The following is a 26513-nucleotide window of genomic DNA, read 5'->3' as shown; positions in this document are numbered from 1 at the left end:
CAGTATGATGACACGCAATAAACATGTGGTGGTGTTTGAAGCCTAAGGCGCGGAGCACAGACGCTCTTGACTATTCTGGAGGTAATTAATAATATAATAAAACAAATGCTGAAATGGTTATGGTGTTTTCGAATGAACAAAACAACATTTCAGAAGCTTTACAATGTGCTCAGTGACTTTATCCATTTACACACATTTTTATCATCACATGATCTCTTATAACAAAACCACATGACTTTTTTTTTTAATGCACATACTGGAATTTGTTCAGTACAAGTGTTTCCATTATAGTTTATGGACTTTTATCGATCAAAAAGGTTTCTCCTACTCAGTTGATGCACATCTTGACGTTTCCGTCAACCATTTTTTTATGCGCATATTCAAAAAAGGTGGGTGCAAACATAGCTAATGCAAGGTCTGAACCACACATGCTTACCAGAAAAGCAAAGTTTGCTCCAATAACCCACAGATTGGACATTTCTATGTTGTGTGCTTTTTTGCTGCTTTCTATAGCACTATTGTGTTGTCATGGCAATGCTGCTAAAATAACGACTAAAATTACTAAATAAAAATTAGCTGTAATTAAATGTGGTTTCATTATTGGCTTTTTTTTGTAATTTAGGTGTTTAATAGTTAATTGGTTAAATTGAAAAAAAAAATACAAAATTACTTTATTTAACAAAATATTTACAACCAAGTGCATCTCGAATTTACGTCATTGCTGTGTTCGCAGAGATTCAGTTTGGGTAAGCGCAACATGTTTCCGGCTGGCAGAGTGCATTTTTTGAGACCCAAGCAAACATTTTACTCGGTGCGGCATTTGATTTGAGTTAAATAAGAAACACTTTGCAGTCATCCCTGTTTCAGACAGACTTTTCACAGACATCTTTATGATCCGTCCATCCAAAAGTGGGGACCCGGGTGGTTTTAATATTACAGAATATGTTTTTCCGCCATTCCTAGCTTTTACACTGATTTATATATTACAATTTTGAAGTAACAAATTATTTTCTTCATAACTAGAAAAGAATATTTGAACCTATCAGTTTACAATATGCTGATGCCCTGTTTTTCTGGGCTTAATTGGTGATAATAGTTTATTCTTTCCATTATAAAAAGTATATTTGTAGAGCAACTTGGTTTCTATTGTCATTAAAATGTTAATTAACTTTAATTGGTCGAACTGCCTGAAATATGAACAAAAGCAAGTGATGCATCAAAGTTTGATTAAAAAAATCCTGAATGGTCATAAAAATCCTTATAATCATTCAAATTATTTTAAAAAATTATAAAAAATAATGACAATATTAGTGATATGATGTAGTACTGTAAACTTCCTACTTCTTTGTTTATCCATCTGACTTTACGGTCAGTTTCTTTTGACCATCCCCCCTGATGTTTTAAAGAATATCACAGCGGTGAATGCATCAAGTATAAAAGCCTCGTCCGTTTGGTGTGGCATCAGGTGAAAGTATAAATCAGCCTTAAGATATGAGTGATGATTTGAAAATAGAATCAAGTCACCATGCATGATCTGACTTCCCACATTGCAAGAGAGTCATCGACTCAAAAATTCTGCTTTATTCTTATTTCTTAGTTGGACCAATTCATGTCACTTTCCCCTCCGGGCTCACACTTGCCGATGTGGAGAGGAAGAATCCACTTGTTGTCCGTGGAGGTCGCTATAGGCCGCCCAACTGTGAGGCTCGCCACCGCACCGCAATAATCATTCCTCACAGAAGCCGGGAGCACCATCTCAAGTTCCTCCTCTACTATCTGCACCCCTTCCTACAGCGCCAGCAGCTCAACTATGGCATCTATATCATTCACCAGGTGCGTCTGCAGCCTCTTGTTGCTTAGTGATGCAGAAAGTATTTTGTAAATGTATGGTCAGTAGGTTATTGTGTGTCTTTCTCGTCTGTCACTGAAATGACAGCAAGGTCCAATCTTAATTCTACACCTTAGTCCTTCCTCTTACCCCTTGTCCCAATTCTCTTTAGCTTGAAGTTGTAGGGCTAAGGGGAAGGGTTAGATGGCTTTTAAAACTTTCCAGGACCACACTCTAAACCAAGGGGTATGAAAGTTTCCCAGAATACACCAGCTACAATGACAGCATGACTGCACATGCGAGTCAGGAGATGCACAAATTAGTATTTTTTTTGGCATTATTAAGAATTTTTACAACAAACAAGCACATGTTTGTCATAACAATGTTTGTGTTTTACGATCAAGCTTAAAAAAATGCTACATTTTGCTATATATAATCCTTAATAATAACAACTCCTGTATAGTAGTCCCACGACATACTTTCACAATCACATCTGTCACTCAAATACCATGTCAGAATTGTCTAGTGGCTGGGAGTTAACTTTTTACAGTGTCTGATGTAGCATTAATGTTGTTTTCTTGTTACATGAATATGGCCACCTTCTAAATAGTACTAGGGCTTGCGATTTGGGGAAAATGTCTAATTGCGAAATGTTATTTATTTATTAATTTTTTTTTGCACAGAAAATGTGATTTGCGAATTTTTTTTATTATTTTTTTTTTGTAGTCAAACTTCAGCTCAATATTCTGTATCGTAGAATATGGTATTCTTCTTACTGCTAAAATGCAGTAAGTGTTAGTTAAAAAAAGGAACTGAAAATATATTAACTAGATTTAATTCAAACTTGTTTATAAATATTCAGAAATGAAACACTAATTTTTCTCTAGTGCAAACAGTAGTGAGTTGTGGCGTTAGCTATAGCCTGGTGCCTTCGTAATGTTTTTTCATATGGGGAAGGAGTAGGGCTACAAAAATTGAATTGGGATTGGGCCCAATGTTGCATTTGTAACTCTCTTATTTAATAAAATTGCCTTTTAATTAAATTTTTTTACTCTGGTCTTTTAAAATGTGGATGACTTTTGTTTCAGTAAATAAAGAAGAGATTTAGATAAAATAGTGTTTTTGGTGATTTCGTATATCTTAAGTCATTTGTAGTAAAAAAATAAGTTAGGAATTCTATTTAATATGTTGCTTTCAACAATATATTGAAGTTTGTTTAAGGTTACTGAATGTAATTTATAATATTGTTACTTTTAATTCAATGCCTTCGAGTTACATATGGTTTGCAAATCATTGTTTTGAACTATTGTTTTGAACTCTGTGGTAAAATTGAAGTTTGTGGCATTGTCAGGTGGATTTATATAATAGCGTATACATGGCATCATTTTGTGATTATGTAAACAAACTGACGAGTCAGTTCTTTGAATTGTGTGAAAGAGCCAGTTCATAGAAAAGGATCAGATTAGCTTGAGGCTTTGGATTACAGGTAATAATAAGGTTGTATATTTTGTTTAGGTTTTGGCTTGGGTTGATCGTTTCACTTCAAAAGACCTCAATTTATTGTTGGAAGCAACAGGTACTAATTTAGTTTAGCTTTTTTTTTTATTCTCAGAGTAAGCATTGACTTGCATTTAATTAATCACCAATGAATGCTGTTTCATCTAAATGTGTAGGAAAAATGAGAACACAAATCAGGAAACTTAACAAGTAGAATTCTTTGAGATGTGTTGGTTGTTCTGCAGTCATAAAGCATCTTCAAGAATTCTGCGGGTCTGCAAGACACTACAAGAGTAGTTTAAAATGAGTATCACAAGTCTGAAACAAGTCTATAATGAATCTGATCTGAGACAGAGCTGTCCTGTCTGCATTGTTTTTTGGAGGTGCAGTGTATAATGAACGGGTTTTAGTTTAAAATCTTGTTTTAGGGTCTTAAATAGATTCTGGGTTTTCACCTGCCCAGACCAGCTTAAAAGTATCACCCAAAGACAAAGGCACAGTCGTTATGACCCTGCCTTTAGTATTTGCATCACTTTGGCTCAGCCAGTGCTCCGCTCTAGCACCCTAGCTAGAATTTTGAATAAAATGAGATAATTAAATAATAAATGTATAAATCACTGTTAATTTAAAACTAGATTATATAAATTTATATTCTCACATGTTATTTTAATGAAACACTCCACTTTTTAAAAATGGGCTCATTTTGCAACTCTCCTACAGATAAAATTGAGTTTTACCATTTTTGAATAGATTCAGGCAATTATTGGGAGCATTTTAGCTTAGCTTAGCTTAGCATAAATCATTGAATCTGATTAGACCATTAGCTTCACGGTCAGTTTCAAAGAAAAGAAAAGAATGTGTAATTTTCCTATTTAAAGCTTGACTCTTCTGTAGTTACATTATATACTAGAGCTGATGGACAATGAAAAGTTTTCTAGGTAACTAGGCAACATTGCTGCTTAACGTATTCATAAAGGCTAAAATTCAACAGTTTACATACAGCAATTCTCATCCATTCATTAGTTACTTCACGTCTTGACTACTGTAATGCATTTCTCACCAAGCTTCTTTCTAAACTTCTCTGTAAATGCCAGCTGGTTCAGAACCATGCAGCTTGTGTCATTTGTATTTTCTTCATAAGCATGTCACACCACCTCTTAATCAGCGTCACTGGCTTCCAGTAAAGTATTGTATTGACTTTAAAATATTACTTGATATCAAGGCACTTTACAATCTTGCTCCCTGGTGTCACCTTTTAGCGCTATGGCTCCTCGGCTATAGATATCGCTTCGCCTGGACCTAAGGAGCAGTGATAGTCTTCACACTTAAATTTCGTCTTTAGACCCATCTTTTTTAGCAGGCTTTCCCATGACTATCCTTTACCATGTTGTTGTATACTTCAATGTTTTCGTACTTTAGTTCATCTCATGTATTTTAAAATTTGGCTGGCATTGTTATTATTTTTCTATTAATTGTTTTATTAATTTGTCCTGGCCATTTACTAAAAGAATCCTTATTATTATTATTATTATTATTATTATTATTATTATTATTATTATTATTAGTCTGACTTGGGTCTGGCCAAAATTTTACTTTGATACATCCTCACGACATCGCCTCACAGCAAGGTCACTGGTTCGAGCCTCGGCTGGCTCAGTTGGTGTTTCTGTGTGGAGTTTGCATGTTCTCCCTGCGTTCGCGTGGGTTTCCTCTGGGTGCTCCGATTTCCCCCACAGTCCAAAGACATGCGGCACAGGTGAATAGGGTAAACTTAATTGTCCCTAGTGTATGAGTGTGTGTGTGTGTGTGTGTGTGTGTGTGTGTGTGTGTGTGTGTGTGTGTGTGTGTGTGTGTGTGTGTGTGTGTGTGTGTGTGTGTGTGTGTGTGTGTGTGTGTGTGTGTGTGTGTGTGTGTGTGTGTGTGTGTGTGTGTGTGGATGTTTTCTAGAGATGGGTTGCGGCTGGCTGAAAGGGCATCCGCTGCGTAAAAACGTGCTGGATAAGTTGGTGGTTCATGCCGCTGTGGCGACCTCAAATTAATAAAGGGATTAAGCCGAAAAGAAAATGAACGAATGAACATCCCGCACGACCATCTCACCATCAAGATTATGATTACCGTAAAGTTTTTTTTAAATTTTAAATATGAAAACTTTTTAGGGTTAGGCATTGATGTTTACCTATGGGCAACATAACTTATAATCCATAAACTGGACAATACAGAGGAAACGAAAAAAAAAAACCCACATAGAACAGGTCAAGCTCAACTGTTAAACTCTTATAAAATGAGCCTGTTTTAAGAAAAAGGGAGTGATCTTTTAATGTTTAACTGAGTGGAAAAAGCCACCAACCTCTTGGATTGCCTGAGGATGAATACATTTCCACTGTAATTTTTGCCTTTACAACAATTTCTTTAAAACCACCATATATAAGATTTAGAAACCCCAGTTATCATTGACATTAGTGGCTATTAGTTAACTTCAGCAAAAACTTTTCTTAACATAGATTCACCATGCATTAACCATACTTTCATCGTGTATCGCAGTGCTGCATTATGTTTAGTTAGGACACAGTGCGTACACCAGAGATGCCCAAACTAGGGTCAGTGGTAATCTTTGATTTGGCCCACTGTCCCATCTAAGAAGAGAAGGAGAATGACAGGTATTTATTTACATAGATTTAACAGATATTGTTATTTCTGATTTAACTCATCCGAATCTTTATTTAACTTATAGATAAACATAATTGAACTTTATATTTAGCTTAATAATTTGTTTGTATTATAGTTAAGTTAAAAAAAAACGAACTGAAATTAAACGTTTCAATTAGATGTTGTTGAGTACGTAAATATAAATGAATCAGATTTTTTTTTTTTTTATGTAAATAGTGTCACTTGACGGATAGATGACAATGCACAAGACCTCAACAACTTGATTAGTGTAAACAGTATTGAACTTCATTGTGCAATAAAATGAATTATTTGTTTTTATTGTAATAAATTCATTATAAGATGTTAAAAGATGTAATTCATTAGGTAATACGATTAAAGTAATTTTTGCTATTTACTTCTGAATATTATGAAGTACATCAGAAAATTACCAATGGCAACTTTAAATAAATAAATTGCTTTATTTACCTTCGGCCCACAGCCCTCAATCAAAATTGGTTTTTGGCTCTTCTTAAAAAAATGTTTGGGCATTTACATGGACTCGAACAAACCAATTTTAATGCGATTAAGACAATACTCTGATTAAGAGTCTGCCATGTAAACAGCTATTTTTGATTAATTTAATCTGATTAAAGTCATAATCGAACTAAACAGAAATGGAATTAAGACATGTGAAGTATGCCGATTTTAGTCTCATAATTGAAGTGCAGTACAGACATGTAAAAACCGCAATCAAACTATTATCGTTGTGTAGGACTTGTGCTGCATTTTGCGACTGGATTTTCCACACACACAGACGGATGTTTGTCACTATTCTCTCCACCTACTGAGTCAGTAAAGGACCACAGACACCTGCATTGCGAATTGCAGAGGCCCCCCCCATATGCCGTGCGGTATCAAATTCCATTTAAAGCAACACTCTTCTAGTAGTTCATATTCTCATTCAATATCTCGTTTGTCATGGGGGCATGAATGATATGTTCTTTAATGAAAGTGAAAGTGCCAAACTCCAGTTAAATTGACAAATTAAAAATGAAAATCCTGAAATTACTTCAATCTTTGGAGGAAATGTGGATAGCACGGTGACACAATGACTTTAATCGAATTATGGGCTGTAACATGTCAGACAGGATTATAAAAGTAATATTCAAAACGCAACTCATTTAAACATCTTAATCATATTATTGTTTTACTCAGATTAAAGCAAATACTTTGATTACTGATGTCCATGTAAACATAGTCACTGTCAACATACTTTCATGCTTTCATAGACAGTGCTCTATTTTAGTTTTGTTGTAAGTTGATCACACATTGGGAATAAAAATGGTTTAACAAATGCAGATATAGCCTTTATCAGTCTTGCGATTTTCATTGCCAAATAGTTACCAATGGTTACATTTAATCCTTATTTGGTTTCAAAAACAACAAAAATTATAGCCCACAGTCAGTGCAAACCTCTCATCTGTTTCTTTAATCTTTACCAGCACATGTAACCTCTGTTAAAAAGGTAATGCCTTCATTTCGAGTTCATAATAGTGTAAAAGTGGATGATAATAGTTAAACACGGCAGCTTGTTCATGTTTTAGGTTGCTGAAAGAATCATTTACTCCTTTATTTTTTTCCAGCTTTTTCCTTCATTTTTTTGCACATCACTCTCGCGTTTGTCCGTTTCTGAAAGGATTGGATGTCAGAAGCACTTTAATAATCACACGCACGTTATTATCATTAGCTCAAGAAGTTTGTTATTTTAAATATAGACCCTTGGCGAGTGCACTTGAGCTCTCTGGAGAAAGTAAAACCACTTTTAGACAGCAGATTTTGTTCTTGGATTTGTGGCTGTTCATCAAGATGACAACAAGTTTTGTTTGAACTTGGGTGGATCATGGCTTGTTGTTTTTTATATATATATATATATATATATATATATATATATATATATATATATATATATATATATATATATATGTATGTATGTGTGTGTGTGTGTATGTGTATGTGTATGTATGTATGTGTGTATATATATATATATATATATATATATATATATATATATATATATATATATATATATATATATATATATATATATATTTTATATATATATATATATTTTATATATATATATATATATATATATTATATATATATATTTATTTATTTATTTTATTATTTTATTTTATTTTATTTTTTAATGGTGTAATGGAATGTGGATGTACCGAGTCGAACAGTACCATACTGCTCGGTGGAAATGGGCAAAAAAGAACCGAAGATTATCACACTCTTTTTAAAAGAAATCATCTCTGTGATTTCACTCGCATCAACAAAGACTTATTAATCTGACTTTAATCCTAATTTCAACCATGCATTATTTTATATTTGGTTGCCAAAACAGTTTTTTTTTATTCTCAGTTGGCACACGTGGAGTGTTCATTTTAGACCTCCAGATTCACATTTTGCACAAGGATGCATTTGTTGCTTGGTTACCTGTGGAATATGCAGCTGTATCATAATTCAACTCAGCTGTGCTTCCTGCTGTTTCCGGTGCGAGCCTATTGTAATCGCTTTATCCTGTTACAGCATTCAATCTCAAAGCAAACCTGCACAACTCACTCTGACAGGTCAATCACTGGTCCTCTTCTGCTCTGTTTTCTGGATGATCTCTCATTTTTCCAATGCAAATGATCCTAATATAACCGTGTGCCAAATTCAGACAGGCTTTGTTATTATTGTTTCCTAGGTTAATACAGTTTTAGGTAGGATTATAGATGTACAGCATTACATTTTGAGTTTTGAATTGTTTTTGCTTGTGACCTGAGAAGCTCAATGAGATTGAAATCCTGTTTGTGCCAGATGAGTTTACAGTATATGGGCTTTTATTTGATCACAGGATATGTTGAGGAGTTATTATTCTTACATAAATGTAAACGCAATGGTCAAAGATGGCAAGAAATGGTTTTAAGCATCAAAAGATTTATACACGTTTACTTAAAAATATTTGTTGCAATCATAATGGGACTTAATTGAACCCATATTTGGCCTTTTCCCCACAAAAGTTATTTGAAACTTTTAAAGGAGACAATACTAGCCTTTTAATATGCTTTTTATGTTTATAAAATAGTTTTTTGTCAATTTTAGACACTAAAATCTTGCGCTTAACCTAATTTTTTAACCTATTTTTTTTTGTTACTTTCTTGTTTATTTTAACATAGTCTAATGTAATTTTGTTATTTTAACAATTAGTTAATGTTATAGGCTTTATGTCTGTTTCGTTTTAAGTTTAGTTTATATGAATTTTTTGGTATTTTTTTGAAGGTGCAGTATGCCACACTGTAAAGGTCCATCTATTAGTCCTATGACCCAACTAACAGTATGGGTGATGGTTAAATGGGTGTAAGACTTTTTAGCCCATGTGAAAATAAATATTTTTATTTGTTAATTTATTTTAATTTGTTTCCAGCTCCAAATTTAATCTGACTCCAATACATAATAATTAAAAATTAGATTCGTACAATTCAAGCTAATTACCTTTTAGGTTGTAATTTGATCTAATTTAGATCGATTAACCTAATAAATCCTTATTTTCAGGTATTGGTTCATCGTTTACCCGAAGTCAGGATGCATGATTGAGACAACCTGAACAACTGGTTGACTACTGGTTTCCTTGCAGTTTCCTTCTTCTCAGATTAGAAAGTTTATTGTTTTAGTGCCGGACAATACTCGTGGTCGTGTCTTGTGTGGAATTCCATAACTGTTCTCAGAGTTAGCATCCTTACAAGTTTGACTCCCCGTGGTTGAAGTAGGTATTGGATCAAATACCTCCTGAAACAAAACACATTTTCACTTGGTTCCTACTCTGAAGAGTCCAAGTGCAATATTTTCCATAACAAAAGGAGTTTTTGTATTCTGTGCTTCACAATGGTTGTATTTAAATTTCTATCATGTTTTGTCTGGTGCAAACAGCCAAATTGCATATCGCTCTCTTCACATAGCGTGTTGTTTGGACACTGGGTTACAATGTAACCTGCTTACCTAATGTTTACATTCTTAATTATATTATTTGATAATTAATATCCACCTGATGTGGAACTCTGAATCTGTGACTCATTTTAGAGTCTGCTACTGTCCACCAGAGGTCGCGTTTCGGTCACAGATGCATGCTTTGAGAGCCTTCATGACTGAATGAATGAAACATGCAGTTTTCCACCAAGGCAACCTGCAGTGCTGAAATATAATTGGCTAAACTGTAAGTGGGCTGGTTAAAGTGACTAAAACAAAGACAGATGTTCTAGCATGTAGAACACATTTTCAAAGCAGAATATCTGACTTCGGCATTGTTTTTCAGATGAAAAATGTTTACTTGGCATGTTTCTGAAATATTTGCTAATGTTTTGTGGTATTTTTATGCTTTAGAAGAGTCATAAACGTACATACAGCACCTTTATCTATTAATTTATTTTAAGAAATTTTTCTTTAAGTATGCATCAAAATGTAAATTGTCGTTTACTCACCCTTGACTTGTTCCAAACCAGTTTGATTGTTTTTCTGAATGCTGGAAACTGCTAACCATTAGCATCCATAGTAGGAAAAACGGAAACTAAAATTGAGTAAATGATGACAGTCTTTATTTTTGGGTGAACTACTCCTTTTAAACTTAATTACAAACTTTAATAGTATGATAATCTGTTTAAAATAAAATAAAAAAACTCCATAGACAAGACTGTGATTGATTACAATAAGAAATACAAATCCTCTTCTTGCTTATGTTCCTGACTTTGATATTGCTACCTCACGTCAAGAGGGCAAGGATTAGACCGTAATCCATATTAATCTGCTCTCAAAAAAAAAATCCTAAGCACATTATTGATTCAGTCCATTTTATATGAGTAGAAAATGTCTATTATTCAAGCTGCACCGCTTCATTTCATCAGTATTTGCTTAATTGGATGTATATGGATTCACTCTTTATAGGCACTTAATAATGATTAAACCTGCATGCTGAGTTTTTTGATTATGAATTGTTCAATAGCGATGACTGTCTGTCTGTGTAGGCTGGTAATTACACCTTTAACCGAGCGAAGCTGATGAACGTGGGCTTTCGTGAGGCCATGAGGGATGAGGACTGGGACTGTCTCTTCTTTCATGACGTGGACCTCATTCCAGAGGACGACCGCAACACCTACATCTGCGACGCTCACCCTAAACACGCTGCCATCGCCATGGACAAATTTGGCTACAAGTATGCGTTTAGAGCCAAATGCTACAAACCTGCATTTCATTTGAATTCATTTGCCTGTGATTTACCTGCACATAGGAGTAAGCACATGTGGGAAATGGTACATGTATTTGTGGAGTAAACACACATACATAGAGTAAAATGATCTATAAGCTACTTTTTAATGTATATTGAAACCTAAACTATCAGTTATGTGATCAATTATTAACTACATTTGAGTAGATTTCTAAAGAATACTTGTATATTAGAAACATTTTAAATGTAGCAAAAATAAACCATCACAACAACTAAAGAATGAGTTTACTATAACATTCAAGCCTAAAACTTACTATGACATTCAGTTTGTTTTAGTATTGAAAAATATTACACATAAATAAATTATTTAAATTATTAATTAAAAATGGTAATTTAGAGCATTTTTGTTAGTTTGTTGGTTTGTTCAGAAAATTACCATTTTTAAAAATAGTAAATCATCATGAAATCTGCATTATTCCAACAAAATTGCATTTCTTAATTTCATTCATTCATTCGTTTATTCATTCATTCATTCATTCATTCAGCAGTTTCTCAAAAAATTAAATCTGTTCTAAATTGTTTAAAAAAGTTATTTAAAACATTTTTTTAGCTTTGTGAAAAATGGACAATATTTCAAAATAGTAAATGTACATGAAAGTCTGGGTTATTCTACTAAAACTGCATTTCATCCATTCATTTTTTTATTTATCATTTTTCTTAAAAATAAAAACCTATTGTAAATTATTAATATTAATAATTATTTTTTCAAAGTAGTAAATGTACATGAAAGTCTGGGTTATTCCAACAAAATTGTATTTCATAACTTTATTTATTCATTCATTCAATTCCTCATTTAGCTTTTTTCTCAAAAATAAAAAAACCTTCCAAATTATTACTAAAATATTATTGTCATTAAGAACATTTTTGTTGGTTTTGTGAAAAATTGACAATTTTTCAAAATAGTAAATGTACATGAAACTCGGGGTTATTCCACAAAAAAAGCATTTCTTAACTTCATTCATTCAATCATTCATTAATTTAGCATTTTTTCACAAATTATTTCTTCTTATTCCACCAAAGGTGCATTTCTCAACTCAATTCATTCATTCATTTAGCATTGTTCTCAAAACTAATTTCTTCTTATTTCACCAAAGGTGCATTTCCTAACTTCGTTCATTCATTCAAAATATGATCCTTTAGAATTTTTAAATTAGTTTTGTGAAAAAGTATTTTTTTTTTAAAATAGCGAATGTCCATGAAAGTCAGAAGTATTGTTACAAAATTACAAATATTTCTAAACTTCATTCATTCATCAAAACAACCATTCCCAATAATTACTAAAATAATATTGTTTTAAATAAAAAAAAATAATAATTTTTCAAAATAATAAATGTACATGAAAGTCTGGGTTATTCCACCAAAAGTGCATTCATTCGTTCATTCATTCATTTGGCATTTTTCTCAAAAACAAAAACCTGTTCCAACCAGCACAGATATTCAGCACTAATAAAAGCAGTTCCCTGTAACACTAAAATGCCTGAAGTTTTGTGAACACTCAAAAAGCACAAATCAATATGCCACTGAACTAAACTAAAATGATGAATAGCTTGACATTTATATTGTCGTGCCTCTCCTGCCTGTTCCCACTCAGGTTGCCTTATAAGATGTATTTTGGTGGAGTGTCGGCTCTGAGTCCTGATCAATACCTCAAGATGAACGGCTTCCCGAATAATTACTGGGGCTGGGGTGGAGAAGATGACGACATTGGCGTTCGGTGAGCAGCTCTTGTTTATTTGTTTTGTAGGGGTTGAACGAGTGTGTGTGTGTCTGTGTGTTAATGGAGGGGTCTGTGTGGGTGGAGATCTGTCCATGAACCACCTGTCTGTTTAAAGCTTTGTCAAGTGTCCACATCTGAAGCTCTGCTGCTGTTTGCTTTATAGGGGCTTGTTTGCCAAGTTTATTTGCTCGTCTGCTCAGCCACATTGCAGAAAATCTAATATTTTTATGCTGTAGTTTAAATACAGTAATAAAATATTGATATTGTGCAAGATGAATTTTAAAATAACAGCTTTCTGCTTTGTTTTGATATTTCGATATCATATTATATATCATCATATATGATATCATTAATTATTTAATATTTATCATATCATATATCATCATATTTCATAAGTCATATCATATATATTGTATATCAATATCAATTTATGTACACACACACACACACACACACACACACACACACACACACACACACACACATATATATATATATATATATGTATATATATATATATATATATATATATATATATATATATATATATATATATATATATATATATATATATATATACATACATACATACATACATACATACATACATACATATATATATAACGTATAATTTCATATATCAAATATCATATGTCATATAGCATATCATATCATAAATCATCATGTATATCATGTCATATATATCTAATGATATATATATGATATATATATATATATATATAATGTATTATGATGTTCTGAAATATAATATATTTTGGTTTAGAGCTACTATAAATGTATAAATGTAGTTTTTGACTATGTATTGTTTACCATCACTTGTAAGAGTCAGTTTAAAAAAGAGATGCCCAAACTAGGGACCGACTAGGGGCCAAAGTTGGCCCATTGTAACTTTTGATTTAGCCCACCATCCCATCTGAGAATTGTTTAGAGATTGTATTTTAAATTTATTGTAACCTTTTCTTTGTTTATTTTACTGTTAAGCTACAAAAGCATATCTGAAATTAAATGTTATAATATAAATGGTGTAAATTAATCAGATTTTGTTTCAAATATACATACAACAAATAAAGGACCATGCTAAGACTTCAGTGAGCGAATCAAGGCAGAATCTGCTTTACTAGTGTATTCAGCATTGAGCTCAGTGTTATAGATGTGATTGTTTGTTATTGTTGCAATAAGTTATAATTAAAAGAGGTTATTTTGCATTATTTAATACAATTCAAATAAATGTTTTACTTTTTAATATTTTGAAATGAATTAGGAAATTACCAGCGGCAACTTTAAAGTAAAATCATCTTCGGCCCAGAGCTATCAATGATATTTGGTTTTTTTCACTTTATATGAAAAGGTTTAGGCACCCCTGGTGTAAAGAGTCCTAAAACCCTCAATTCAGTTTAAGTTCATCTCAGAATAATGATAAAAAAAATGACTTCTGGGTGTAAAAAGCAGAAGCTAGGACTGGACAGGAGAGAAAGAGGAACTGTCATCTGTCAGTGGCCCATACTGACTTGTAAAACATGAGAAAGTGCACTATTTTTATATTTAAAGAGGGCTTACTTTAAAATTTAGACACACAAATACCCAGTTACCATAGCTTGACCAAAAAATGCAGATGTAGTGTCTTCTCATTGGATAAGAACTGAATAATAGTTGATCAGAAGAATGCGCAGTGCAGCTGCCCTAATATTGATTTTAAATCTGCAAGTTGAAATTAGGGGGGGAAAGCACAAAATCCGAGTTGTTTCCTACAATTAAAGCTAACAGATTGTCTTTATTGATCTTCAACACTCATAAATCTATTCAAATCTCAGAAAATTAAGTCAGGGGATTCATGACCTTTTAAAGTGGAAGAGAAGCAGTCAGTCAAGTTTACATTATTTTGTAAATTGGTTTCCACTTTAATGAAATATGTTACACAAGCTTGATTAATGTAACCGTTTCGAAAAAAAGACGTGCTTTACTATAGCTTTTAGTGCAAGGGCACCAATATCTTATATAGAATATCACTGTGTCTGAGGTCAAGGGCTGACTGAGTGCTTCACTCCCACTTCAATGCATGCTTGTTGAATAAAAGTAATAATTTAATTCAAATATAATAAAAGCCTAAATAAAAATCTTACTGATGATAAACTTTCAAGTGTTCATTTATTTTTGCACTTTTAATAACTTTTTGTGACTCAGAATACAATACCTATTTACCAAAATGTAGAACCTGTATTGAATTACCTAGAATAAATTTAAATAACGCTGTTATTCTGATGCCAAGTGCTGCTGTGCTGTGGCGACTGGCCTGTTTTTCCAGTTAAATTCTCTCTGGTAAACTGAATGCCAAATATTTTTTCTAATATGTTCTTATACTTTTCAATATCGTTTGTGACTTTTTTGCTCTTCTCAGGGTTTCGCTTGGAGGAATGGTGATCAGCCGACCATCCATCAACGTGGGTCGATATAAGATGATCAAACACAAGCACGACAAAGGCAATGAAGTGAATCCCAAAAGGTAGAATTGCAGTACAAACACTGGTCAATGTTTATTTTCACTGGTTAATGTAATTTAGGTTGTCTTTGTTACAGTGTGCACATTTTAATTTAAGTACTGAGTAATATTGATTAATTTGGGATTTGGGTTAGTTGTATGTAATTGATTGTCATTTACACAGAACATGAGCAACAAGAACACCATAAAATAAATTGTTAACTAAGCACCTAATAAATTCACAATAATTTCCAAACATTACATTTGAACCAGTGTTTTGCTGAAGAATTTGTGGCTTTGTTTAAATAAATTCATTTACAATTATATTCTCAGTTTTCTCAAGGATAATCAGTCAATTTGGCTTGACTAATTAAGGAAGCATCACTTGCTTATAAATCTTAGTTTAAAGGCAAGTATTAACAGCAGAGGTCAAACAATTACATTCAACTGCTGTTTATTGTTATTAGGGATGCAAGGGTTATAGATTTTAGTGGTATGATTATCGTCTGGGTAATGATCATGGTTATCATGATTATTATGCATTTATTAATTTCAAAACACCAGTTTAGAAAATCACATGAAAACTCCTTGTATTTTAAAGTGCTATTTATTGCTGCTCAGTAATCAAATAATACAGCACTTACTAATAATAATGAAAAACAAATAAGAGTCCGTTTCTCTCTTTGGATTTAAAATATATAATAAAAGTTTTTGGCATTGAACATAAATAATAATTTTACACAAAGTAAATGACAGAACAATGGATAAATAAAAAACAACAATAAATAAAACATTTAATTGTCTAATGTAAATCTAAGCTACATATTTGTTAAGTATTTTCCTTTTAAAGAGAACAAAAGTAGTCAAAGGCTGCTAAACCTCTGTCTGAAAGTGTGTGTGTGTGTGTGTGTGTGTGTGTGTGTGTGTGTGTGTGTGTGTGTGTGTGTGTGTGTGTGTGTGTGTGTGTGTGTGTGTGTGTGTGTGTGTGTGTGTAAAAGAGAGGGAGAGAGAATGGGTGTTTCCCAGTACTGGGTTGCAACTGGAATTTGCTGCGTAAAACATGCTGAAATAGTTGGCGGTTCATTCCGCTGTGGCGACCTCTGACTAAGCCAAAGAAAAATTAATTAATGAACAGTATTTTAAAGATGACATTGTTTCTTGTCAAAAGCAACTAAACACAAAGCTTCTTAGTACAGGTAGGAAGTGTGATGTATTGTGTAAAAGAAAGTTTTATTTATGCATCAGCTGAAACGGCACATACTGAAAAGAAAAACTAAATATTGATTTATTAAAATGAAGGCATATAGAACACTGTATTTGCTTAGAACACATATTTGGGGAACAAATGTGTGTATTTTTACCTAGTAAATAGTAAGTCCACTAGAGTATTCTGTTTCTCTGGACTTACCTGAACAGTGTGGAACAATGTAAGTGTAAAATGACATTTGTTCAGACAAAAGAAAAATGTTTTTATTAACCTTCTGTGGTCTAAGGGTGTTTTGGGGCTCTGGAGAAGTTTTGACATGCACTGACATTTGTTTTGTTTTCAGTATCTTAAAAACATATTAATGGCTAAAGTGTGATAACAGTGTAAACAGCACAAGTTGGGCTACAATAATACCTAGCAGAATGTTTGTATGTGTTAATTAAAATTTTGAAGTCACTGAAACAAGGCCATAAAACACACAGAGATCAATTGTGCATTATACTTTTGAGAACTGGAGTGTTTTTTCCTCAAATTGATGTGAGAATCATCTTGTTTACTTGCTCACAGAAAACAATATAATGAATTAATTTCTAAGTCACTTTTTGAGTGAAATTGGTCTATGTAAGAAAGCGTGAACTATCATTACTCTGCATTGAGTCACACCTGAGAAGACAGAGACCTGCATAATAAGCTGCATAATGAGTTTCAAGAAAGAATCTGAGAAAAAAATAAGTTTGTTTTTTTGTTTGCAGTTTATTTAAATATATCTAACTATCACACAAAATAACTCGAGATACACTTGTGAGAGTCTGTACACTGTATAAAACTCTGTAAACTATATAAACTTACACATAGCAAATCTATATCAGCAAGCTGATTACATAAACTACATTCTTAACATTTTTGTGATGTTCACTGATACTAGTACTAATTTACCTAATAAACTCAGTTACCACTGGAATTATAAACTGAATAGCACCTGTTTTGTAAACAATGGTCAGTATTTTTTTTCACAATAGCTTAGCATGTGCATAGTTGATGAAAGAACCAAATGCAAATAACAAAGAAACTATATTTTAACACTGGTAATCACAAATAAGTTTACCATACTAGCATGAAAAACATTATTAGTAATGTATAGTCAATAAGTCGTTTTAAACCATACTATAGTAAAGTACTTGACATAATTTGTTTTATTGGTTTTATAATTTTTTTTTATATTCAAACTCTTATTTAAAAGTCATAAATACTTGTCTTTTTTTTCCATAGCTGTACATCAGACAGAAAAAACTTCAAAGCAAGAAGCATTCAGTTGGTCAGTGCTTCATGACCAGCTTAAAATCATTGATCACAATTGTGTTGATTTATTATTGAAACTAATATTTTTCATCCTGTATAAATTCCCAGAACAGCATTAAAAGTGACCACACCTGAACACAAACAAAGGTGAAATGCTGACTTTATCTCCCAGTCTTTCCTCCTTCCTCAAGTCTGTTTCCTCTCCCGCAGGTTTAACATGTTGGCCAAGACCCGTCATACGTGGAAAGAAGACGGCATGAATACAGTGGAGTATGAGATCATATCCCGGGATTACCAACCCCTCTACGCCAACATCACAGTCAACATCGGCACAGAGGCAGGCCTGCACCCGACCAAAAATAAACCAGCTTCCTAACCATCTCCCAGAATTCATGCCCATCCCCTAATGCTGACCACTCTCCCACAATGCACATGGCCAGTGAATCCACAGGACGCCCTTACCGCACCACAGACCTTCAGTTTCCTCTGGTGCCATCTAGTGGTCTCGCGATTCTTGTTTCTTTCTCTTCCTCCAAAGTTTCATCCTGTGCTCACTGGTTCACTTTATTAGTCAGGACGCTGCAGAAACTGGGGATCGCTCTGCAGGGAGAGGATGCGTTTTCCTGACGGACAAACTCCTCGTGCATCCTCCGTGCCCCATCGGCACCATTTATAAACCTCCGTTGCCTTAGAATCAAGCTGCACTCGCTCCTTACATTTCTTTCATGACTATTGAAGCGTCATGGTTGATGTTTCTGGCCGACTTTTAGGAGAGAACCATGTTAGTTTTTCTGCCACACGAATGAAATAGTGAAGCAGGCCGATGTGCTGCATACGCAAACATTGTTTGCTGCACTACTCTGTGAGTCAGTTGCATTTTCTGTGCGGTAAATTAGTGCTTTTGATTACGTACTGTATTGTTTTCCTGATGGGTGAAGTAATGGATATATATTCCATTTTTGAGCAAATCCGTCAGAATTGGCCTCTTTGGTAGTAATAACCACTCTACTTGTACTGAGTTTCTCATCACTTTTTTTTTTTTCATTCCCGAATTGCCTTTTGGTTGGCTGAGTAATAATATTAGCTTTTATAATCAACACGTTGCCTCTCGTTTTCATGATTTATTCGACACGTTATATTTTGTCTGCATGAGTTTTGTTTTATTGCTTGCGATTGGCGGGTTGTGTGCGGTTCTGTCGTTTGCTTTGGATTAGGAGTGGAGTTGTTGAATGTAGCCCTTTTCTTTCTTTACGATGAGGAAATGTCATATCAGCACAGAGAGCATCGTGTTGTGGTCGTTGAGTTCAGTCTTCAGGTTTTTTTGTCTCATTCTCATTTGAGTCCAGCATTTTTTTACTAAAAATTAAGAGCCACTTGCACTCATTATTTGAAGTTTATATCTCAGTAAAGTTGAATTCAGTATAAAAATTCGATTAAATAGTTACTATAAAATTATTGTTAATGTTAAAAAAGTACTTTTTTGCCATTTTTACATGAATAGTTATGTAGAATCAAATGCAGTAACATTTGTAAAACCGGCATTTTACCATTAAACCATAAATTACTGAAATTATTATATACATTTATAAACCATATTCACACACACTTTTGCAGTGAATCAAAGCGTACGTTCACAAAAAATTTAATATATTAAAATTGTGCTGTTAAATTTGATTTGTCGCATTCAAATGCATTGCTATAAAACCCATTTTATGTGAAGTGGTGAAACAAATAGTGCGCTAACATTTGGAATATTGTTAAATGCAGCAGTATTGTACATTATCTGTGCAAGCATGCATAATTTAGTATGGTTGATACAAAATGCTGCTTTGAGATATGAATTGCTGCTTGAACTGCTTGAATATTTGTAAATTTGTTCTTGCATAAATTGGTTGAATGAATCGAAAGAACTCGCGTAAAATACTCCGCCTCATTTCAGTTAACGCATTAAACGTTATTTTCATAAAGCTTGATGAAAAGTGTAGCATTAAAGGGATAGTTCACCAAAAAATTAAAACTGTCATTATTTACTAATTCTTGACCTCCAAACCTGTTTGACATTCTTTGTCAAATATTCAACAAATACTATGGGAGTTAATAGTTACTGATTTCCAACATTCTTCAAAATATCTTCTTTAGGGCTCAGCAGAACAAAATACGAACTGGTTTGTAATAGTTCAAGTATGAGACATAATTAAGTTGGATGAACTGTCTTTTTAAATGCACCAATATCCTTCAACTTTTTACAATACCTCTCATCTGAAATCATTGCTTAAACCATGCTTTGCATAAATCATTTACATTTTTACAAATGTGCAAACAATTATAAAACCATTCACCACTCTACCACTCTAAGAATTGCACATATTGGGATAAATCAAACCATTTAATGCAACTTGTACATTGGAGTGATTTGAAATAGTTGACATGTTGTAAAGGAATTGAGTATATTCTCAAATGTACTTTTACAATTGAGCAGTTGACCGATATTGATGACAAACGAATACAAATGCATTACTTAAAATTAGCTAACAATTTCTTTATATTGAAAATGCATCGTCCCCATCTGAATGTCCCACAGTTTCATAGTGAAACAGACTCTTGATGGTCCGGCTACCAAAAAACACGACTGTTTCAGACGGATCTGTGCATGCGTGAGGTGAATGAAAGCAAACGTGCGTCTCGGATTTGTGTTTGTGAGACTGATAAATCTCAACGTTTTTCAGAAGCTGCTGATTTCTGGGTGAATGTGAAAGGTGGAGGTTTTAATCTCTTTAATATGTTTGCCGTGTTTGGAGATTTTAAGTGCTCGTTTGAATGAAAAAAAAAAATGGTGTTGGGTTATTGAGGCAGAGATACCAAAAATAATCATATCATATTTTTTTAAGCATGCTTTTCTTTTTTTCCCCCGTTTTGCTTAAAAGTCTTTTTTTTTAATGCAGAGATGTTGGTGGTCATCTATGGTCAGGCCATTTAAACCTGTCCATATATTACACCAGTCTGTGTTGTCATAGAAAAATCACCAGTGTGTAATTTTTGACTTGATTTTTAGCTGTAATTGGTGACTGGAAATGTTTATGCTTCACCTTCACCTAATTATCCCGATCGCCATCATAGAAGGTACTACTTTTTTGCGCTGTTCAGCCACGAATGCTATAGTTTGATATGTAGAGATGATGGGCTGCACACTACTCAGGTGGGATGATGATCAGACGTTTCTAAATGTGCCTTATTGGGCGTCCGTAATCTCAAGTTCTTCGGTGGGCAGTGCTCTCGGTGCGGGGCATTCGATTTTCTTTCTGAAGTCTGCACACTACTCAGCGGCCTTATGATGATTTAATAAAAACAAACGTTAATGTATGAAATGGCTGGCGTCTTTTGTTTCTGCTGGGTTTTTAGTGATTTGATCAAGCTTGTGTGAAGCGGATGTTGCGGAGAGTTTATTTCAGTATGTTGATGTACTTCTAACTGAAATGGAATATTGAGTAGGGGGGCTTTGTTTTTGTGCATCATTCTCTCTCCGTACAGTCAAAGTCACTTTAAGGCAAGTCATTTTACTCTGCGGCCATCTTTAAAATGATTCTCTGGCAGTATGCTAGGGCATTCTGTCTGATTGGGAAACATCAAATTCTCCAAAACTGTTTGCCAAGCTTATGATCACATTGCATATTTGGAATCACCAAACAACAGCTGTCTCATGAGTTGTGTATTTAAATGTACAAATCAAACAAAATCGGCATATTTTCAGGTTGCCCAAGCATGTTAGGTGCATGCATACTCGAAAGGAACAAGATCACGACACCAACCTCATTTTTGGCTGTTCTACTTATCACCCTCTGGATCAGGGGTCTCAAACTCTCGACCATGGGTCATTTACAGCCCCCCTCCTCCTCCCTTCGGCTCACAACTGACGTCAAAAATATAACGAGATTCGGCCCACTAAAACATGTTTTTGAATCACTTGTGCATATAGCCACTTGTGGCAAAGAGCTTAGAATGACCAAGAGGTGACACTCAATAGAACAGGGGTGCTCAACCCTGTTCCTGGAGATCTACCTTCCTGGAGAGTTCAGCTCCAGCCCTAATCAAACACACCTGAAACAACTAATTAGGATCTGAACAGCACTTGATAATTACAGGCAGGTGCGTTTGTTATGGGTTGCAACTGAAATCTGCAGAAAGGTAGATCTCTAGGAACAGGGTTGGTCACCGCTGCAATAGAACGTTCCATTGCAACAGCCCCGGATTCTGCCATTTTAGAGTGAAAGTGATCGGCTGTCCATTGGATCTTATTGCTGTCGCGCTGGCAAGCAGCTGCTTTGCTTTTTATTTATTTATTTAAAAAGTGCATTAAAGCTGAGATACAACCTGAAAGATGACAATACAACACTTACTATCACAATCATCAGCACTTTTAACAGTTTATTTTACAGACGTCTAATCTGCTGTTGTTCTATTGGAATTTTCATTCCAAAATGGCCCCCGCGCCGTCTAGTGGCTGTTTCCCAAATCGCAGTAGAATGTCGCCTCTTGGTGATTCAAAGCTCTTTGCTTGTGGTTTTGACCCCCCAACTATTGGCCGTTTTAAGTACTGCACTACATTATACTTCATTTCAGTTTTACTTTTGTTTCCTCTCAGTGTGCGGTTGAGAGTAGCGCAATGCAGATTATTTCTGGGGCTGATTTAAACATTGAAATAAATGTGCATAAGTGCTCTATTTTTACTACAGCTCTATTTTTGTAAATATTCAAGGTTCATTTGATTGATTATTATGAGCTTTATACCACGCATTTCGTTGAACAAACACTTCTTCATGGCTCACAAGTTACACTGATGGTGCACACGATAGGCTAATTTAGCTATTATTCGATTGAAATGGTCTCATTTAATAGATTTTCCTCAAATGCATATTGAGATTTCTATGAAAACTATGTACATTTTACTGCTGGCTGAACTAAACATGTTTAAGTAAATGTGAATATATACTTACTTTCCCCCTCTTTGTTGCAGTTTTACAAAAAAAGAAAGATACTGAGAAGAACAATTGTCAGTAAAGTCAGTGAAATTACCCAAATAGTTTTTTTTTTCTTTTTTTTTTTTTTTTTTTGCTGCTTCTGACATTTTAAATAGATATACATTATAGATAGGATGAGGAGCTCGGTCACCTGGGAGGAGCTCGAAGTAGAGCCGCTGCTCCTTCACATCGGGAGAAGTCAGCTGAGGTGGCTCGGGCATTCATTTTGGATGCCTACCTAGGGAGATGTTCCAGGCATGTCTCACCGGGAGAAGGGCTCAGGGAAGACACAGGACACGCTGGAGGGACTATGTTTCTCGGCTGGACTGGAAACTCCTCTGGATCCCCGCAGAGGAGCTGGAGGAAGTGTCTGAAGAGAGGGAAGTTTGGGCTCTCCTGAAACTGCTGCTCCTGCGACTTAGCCCTGGAAAAAAAAAAAACAATATGAAAATGAATGAATGAGTTCTCTTTATAGTATTTCTTAAACAATATCTCATCTCAAACTACTCAAATGTCAATAAAAGTCACTGTGTTAAAACTGCAGAGTTGAATTTTCAACATCAAAACTGCACAGAGCAGAGATAAAGCTCCCACAATGCAATTCAGAACCGTAAATGAACAGAAAATACTTGTGAATCACAAAGTACAGAAACTGTTAATTAATAACAGATATTTTTGCTGTGTGGAGTTTACAGTGTGCCTGAAAGCTGTAAAAGACTAACTTCAACTAGAAGCGTTGCCTGGTAGCTTCATTTGCCAAGGGTATTTTTTTCTTCTTCTCGTGTAAACCTGATTAATTCCATCTGTGTTTGCGCGTACTTGGCGAATAATAAAGCTCATTCTAATCAATATTTCAAGATTTACTTTATTTTGGAGCTTTCCCGATGTTCGCCCCTACGCGGCGGTGTTTTACTCAAACTATTCGAATCCGCAAATCTGATAGCACAAGAGTAAAAATACGGATAAACAGAGCACCTGTAACGCACCTGACAAATCAATGAAGAAGTGAAATTAGCTATAACCGACGACGAAAGAGGTGAAGCAAGTCTGTGAACGTTTAACGAGTAGAGATTTATAGGTGAGTGAGCATTTATTAACTTTAAACTTACTTTTGTTGAACACTGAAGAAGAAACTCAAGTGCTTTAAGTACACGCTGAAAAACATGTTTAGAAAACTACTCCTACTTGCGCGTGCACTAATTTGCAATCGAGAAATAGGTAAAAAGTGTTTTAATTGATGATATGTGTATATTAACATTTAAACAAGGTGTTTTTTCGTGTCTTTAATTTTAAGTTTGATCATTCCAAGTATACTAACGTTAACGTTACTCTAACTTGAGTAACATTTGAGAGAATGAATTGGTTACAAAAAATTGCTAGTGTTCATGTAGGTGTCTTTTTTATTTTTTATTTATTTATTTTTTACATTTTTATTCATATAGTTTCAAATAAACTGAAATCATGTCTACACTGTAAACAACTGCCGTTTACCATTGATTTTGTGAAGTGTTATTGAGGTTTAACTAAGATTATATTTTGCATCTGAGCACACGTGATTTACAGATTATTATTATTATAAATAAGAAATATTTAAGTGTGCAGTACAGTTGACATCAACATGAACACTTTACTGTTGTCATTTATTCTTCTCAAATGCTGTAAAACTTTAAATTGCTAACTAAAAAGAAGTGCTTTTAATTTAAATGGAATTTTTACATATGATTTGTAGTTTGAATTAATATAAAAACGTAAAAGGTGTGCATTACAGTTCACACTTGTATGAACACTTTACAACTGATTAATTTGTGATGAATTTCAATGCTATAGAAGTTAGAAAAGTGCATTCAAATATCATAAGTAACCAGTCAGAGACGGTCCCTAAATTTGCTAATATCAAATGTCCAATGTCAACTTATATTATGCCAGTAGTTTGCCCATGTTGTAGCGTGTTGCATATTAGTGTGCAGTTTTAATGCCCATATAAATTAAGAAATGCAAAATATTAAACATGTTATTATAAGATGATACATTTATAATATGACAGCAGCAGATGGTAATGCCACTCAATATTGTCCCTCGCCAGAATCTGTTTTAATGTTTTGGATTTTTAGTTGGTCTCTTCACATTCCAATAGTAATGATTAAAGTAAATAATCTAAATGTATTTATATGTGTTTTTATATTCTGGGTAAGGCATAAGACTAAAATATGGTCATCCAATTAAATATTGTTGGGCCGCTAATTCCCATAATAGGGTATATGCGGAGCTAGTGTTTCTTCCCATACTGATAAACTTCCGGTGAACGGTTAAGGTGACTTTTCATTTTAAACGGTTCCTTTTACAGCATCGATGTTGTAATGTAATTAAAATACATTCAGTTTAATAGACTTTGGCATTTTAGTTGCTCAATCGTAAAACAAGACAAAAAGCCGTTTACTCGCACGCGCCCGACAGAATCGGCAAGCTAGCGCAGAAGCTCCAGATATACTGGGGTAAATAAATGCTCGTATAATAAAGACATGGCGGGGAAAATGTAACTGCATTAAATGAAAAAGGTTTGAGAACCACTGGGTTAACATATATGCACAGAAGTGTTTAGCTACTGAAATATTCCGTCAAAAGCCTAATGTGACTATTTTCAGTTTCATAATGGACCTTTACAGCATCATAGATTTTGTCGTTTTTTATATAGTTTAACAAATAAACATCAGTAAATAGTGATGCGCTCCCGATATTGTTTACCAAGTAATAAGAGTAATTCCTGCAGCCTGCCAGCCAATCACTAAGCATACAGTAGTCACTTTAGGACAAAACGTATGAGAGAGTGATGACAAGTTTTGCTTGCTAACTGCATAACTGAAAGTGTGCTAGATACAATACAGTTTTTCATTCTGAATTGCAGCATTATAAAGCACTATAGTTTTCTATATGGGCAATGACATGATCTAGACTAGTCATCTTGTCATCTTTAATGTGAGCACTCGTGATATCAGGAGGCGTGACTTTGGAAGGCAGAGGAAGGATTGTATTTAAAAGATATTATGCTAACTGATTAGCATGTAGGCAGATCACCTACTGCACCTTTAATTAAAAAAAATAAAAAATTTCTATTTCCTTGTGACTTCATGGTTTAAGGCAGAAATGTTTCTTGTAAATTAGCCCTGTAATTAAATTAAACCTGTAAACTAGCAACTTTTTGTCTGTCTTGGTACACGATGCAACTACAGAAGACTCCAGCTTTAAATGGAAAAATTATCAAAATACCTTTTTTTTGCAAGATGCTAATGGTCTAATCTGATTCAATGATTTATGCTAAGCTAAAAGAACTTCAGAGATCAGCTAAATGTGTTAAAAAACGGTAAAACTGAAATGTTAACTGTAGGTGACTTGAAAATGAGCCTATTTCCAAAAGAAAACATAGTGCTCCTTTAAATAACTAATATATATATATTTTCTAAGTTTTCACTTTTTGTCTATACAT

The 26513-nt window shown here is 33.9% G+C and overlaps 2 protein-coding genes across 4 annotated transcripts in view; both read left to right on the top strand.

Moving 5' to 3' along the window:
- Nucleotides 1-21377, top strand: part of si:dkey-199f5.8 — a 45083-nt gene extending 23706 nt beyond the window's left edge. For both annotated transcript variants that reach the window (XM_087287805.1, XM_087287806.1), the window contains 5 exons: nucleotides 1598-1833; nucleotides 11038-11225; nucleotides 12889-13011; nucleotides 15431-15535; nucleotides 18228-21377. In XM_087287805.1, the coding sequence (XP_087143931.1) occupies nucleotides 1598-1833; nucleotides 11038-11225; nucleotides 12889-13011; nucleotides 15431-15535; nucleotides 18228-18393 (818 nt within the window). In that variant the 3' untranslated portion in view covers nucleotides 18394-21377. The remainder of the gene's footprint in view (nucleotides 1-1597; nucleotides 1834-11037; nucleotides 11226-12888; nucleotides 13012-15430; nucleotides 15536-18227) is intronic.
- Nucleotides 21378-24023: 2646 nt separating this feature from the next.
- Nucleotides 24024-26513, top strand: part of cep85 (centrosomal protein 85) — a 51529-nt gene continuing 49039 nt past the window's right edge. For both annotated transcript variants that reach the window (XM_087287708.2, XM_087287706.2), the window contains exon 1: nucleotides 24024-24110. The gene's annotated coding sequence lies outside the window, so the exon portion shown is untranslated. The remainder of the gene's footprint in view (nucleotides 24111-26513) is intronic.

The sequence above is a fragment of the Danio rerio genome, chromosome 16 (genome assembly GCF_052040795.2).
Source record: "Danio rerio strain M-AB ecotype USA chromosome 16, GRCz13ab, whole genome shotgun sequence".
In the NCBI taxonomy this organism is placed as follows: domain Eukaryota; kingdom Metazoa; phylum Chordata; class Actinopteri; order Cypriniformes; family Danionidae; genus Danio; species Danio rerio.
Note: the sequence above shows the minus strand (reverse complement) of the source record. Positions and strands in the feature narration are given on the sequence as shown.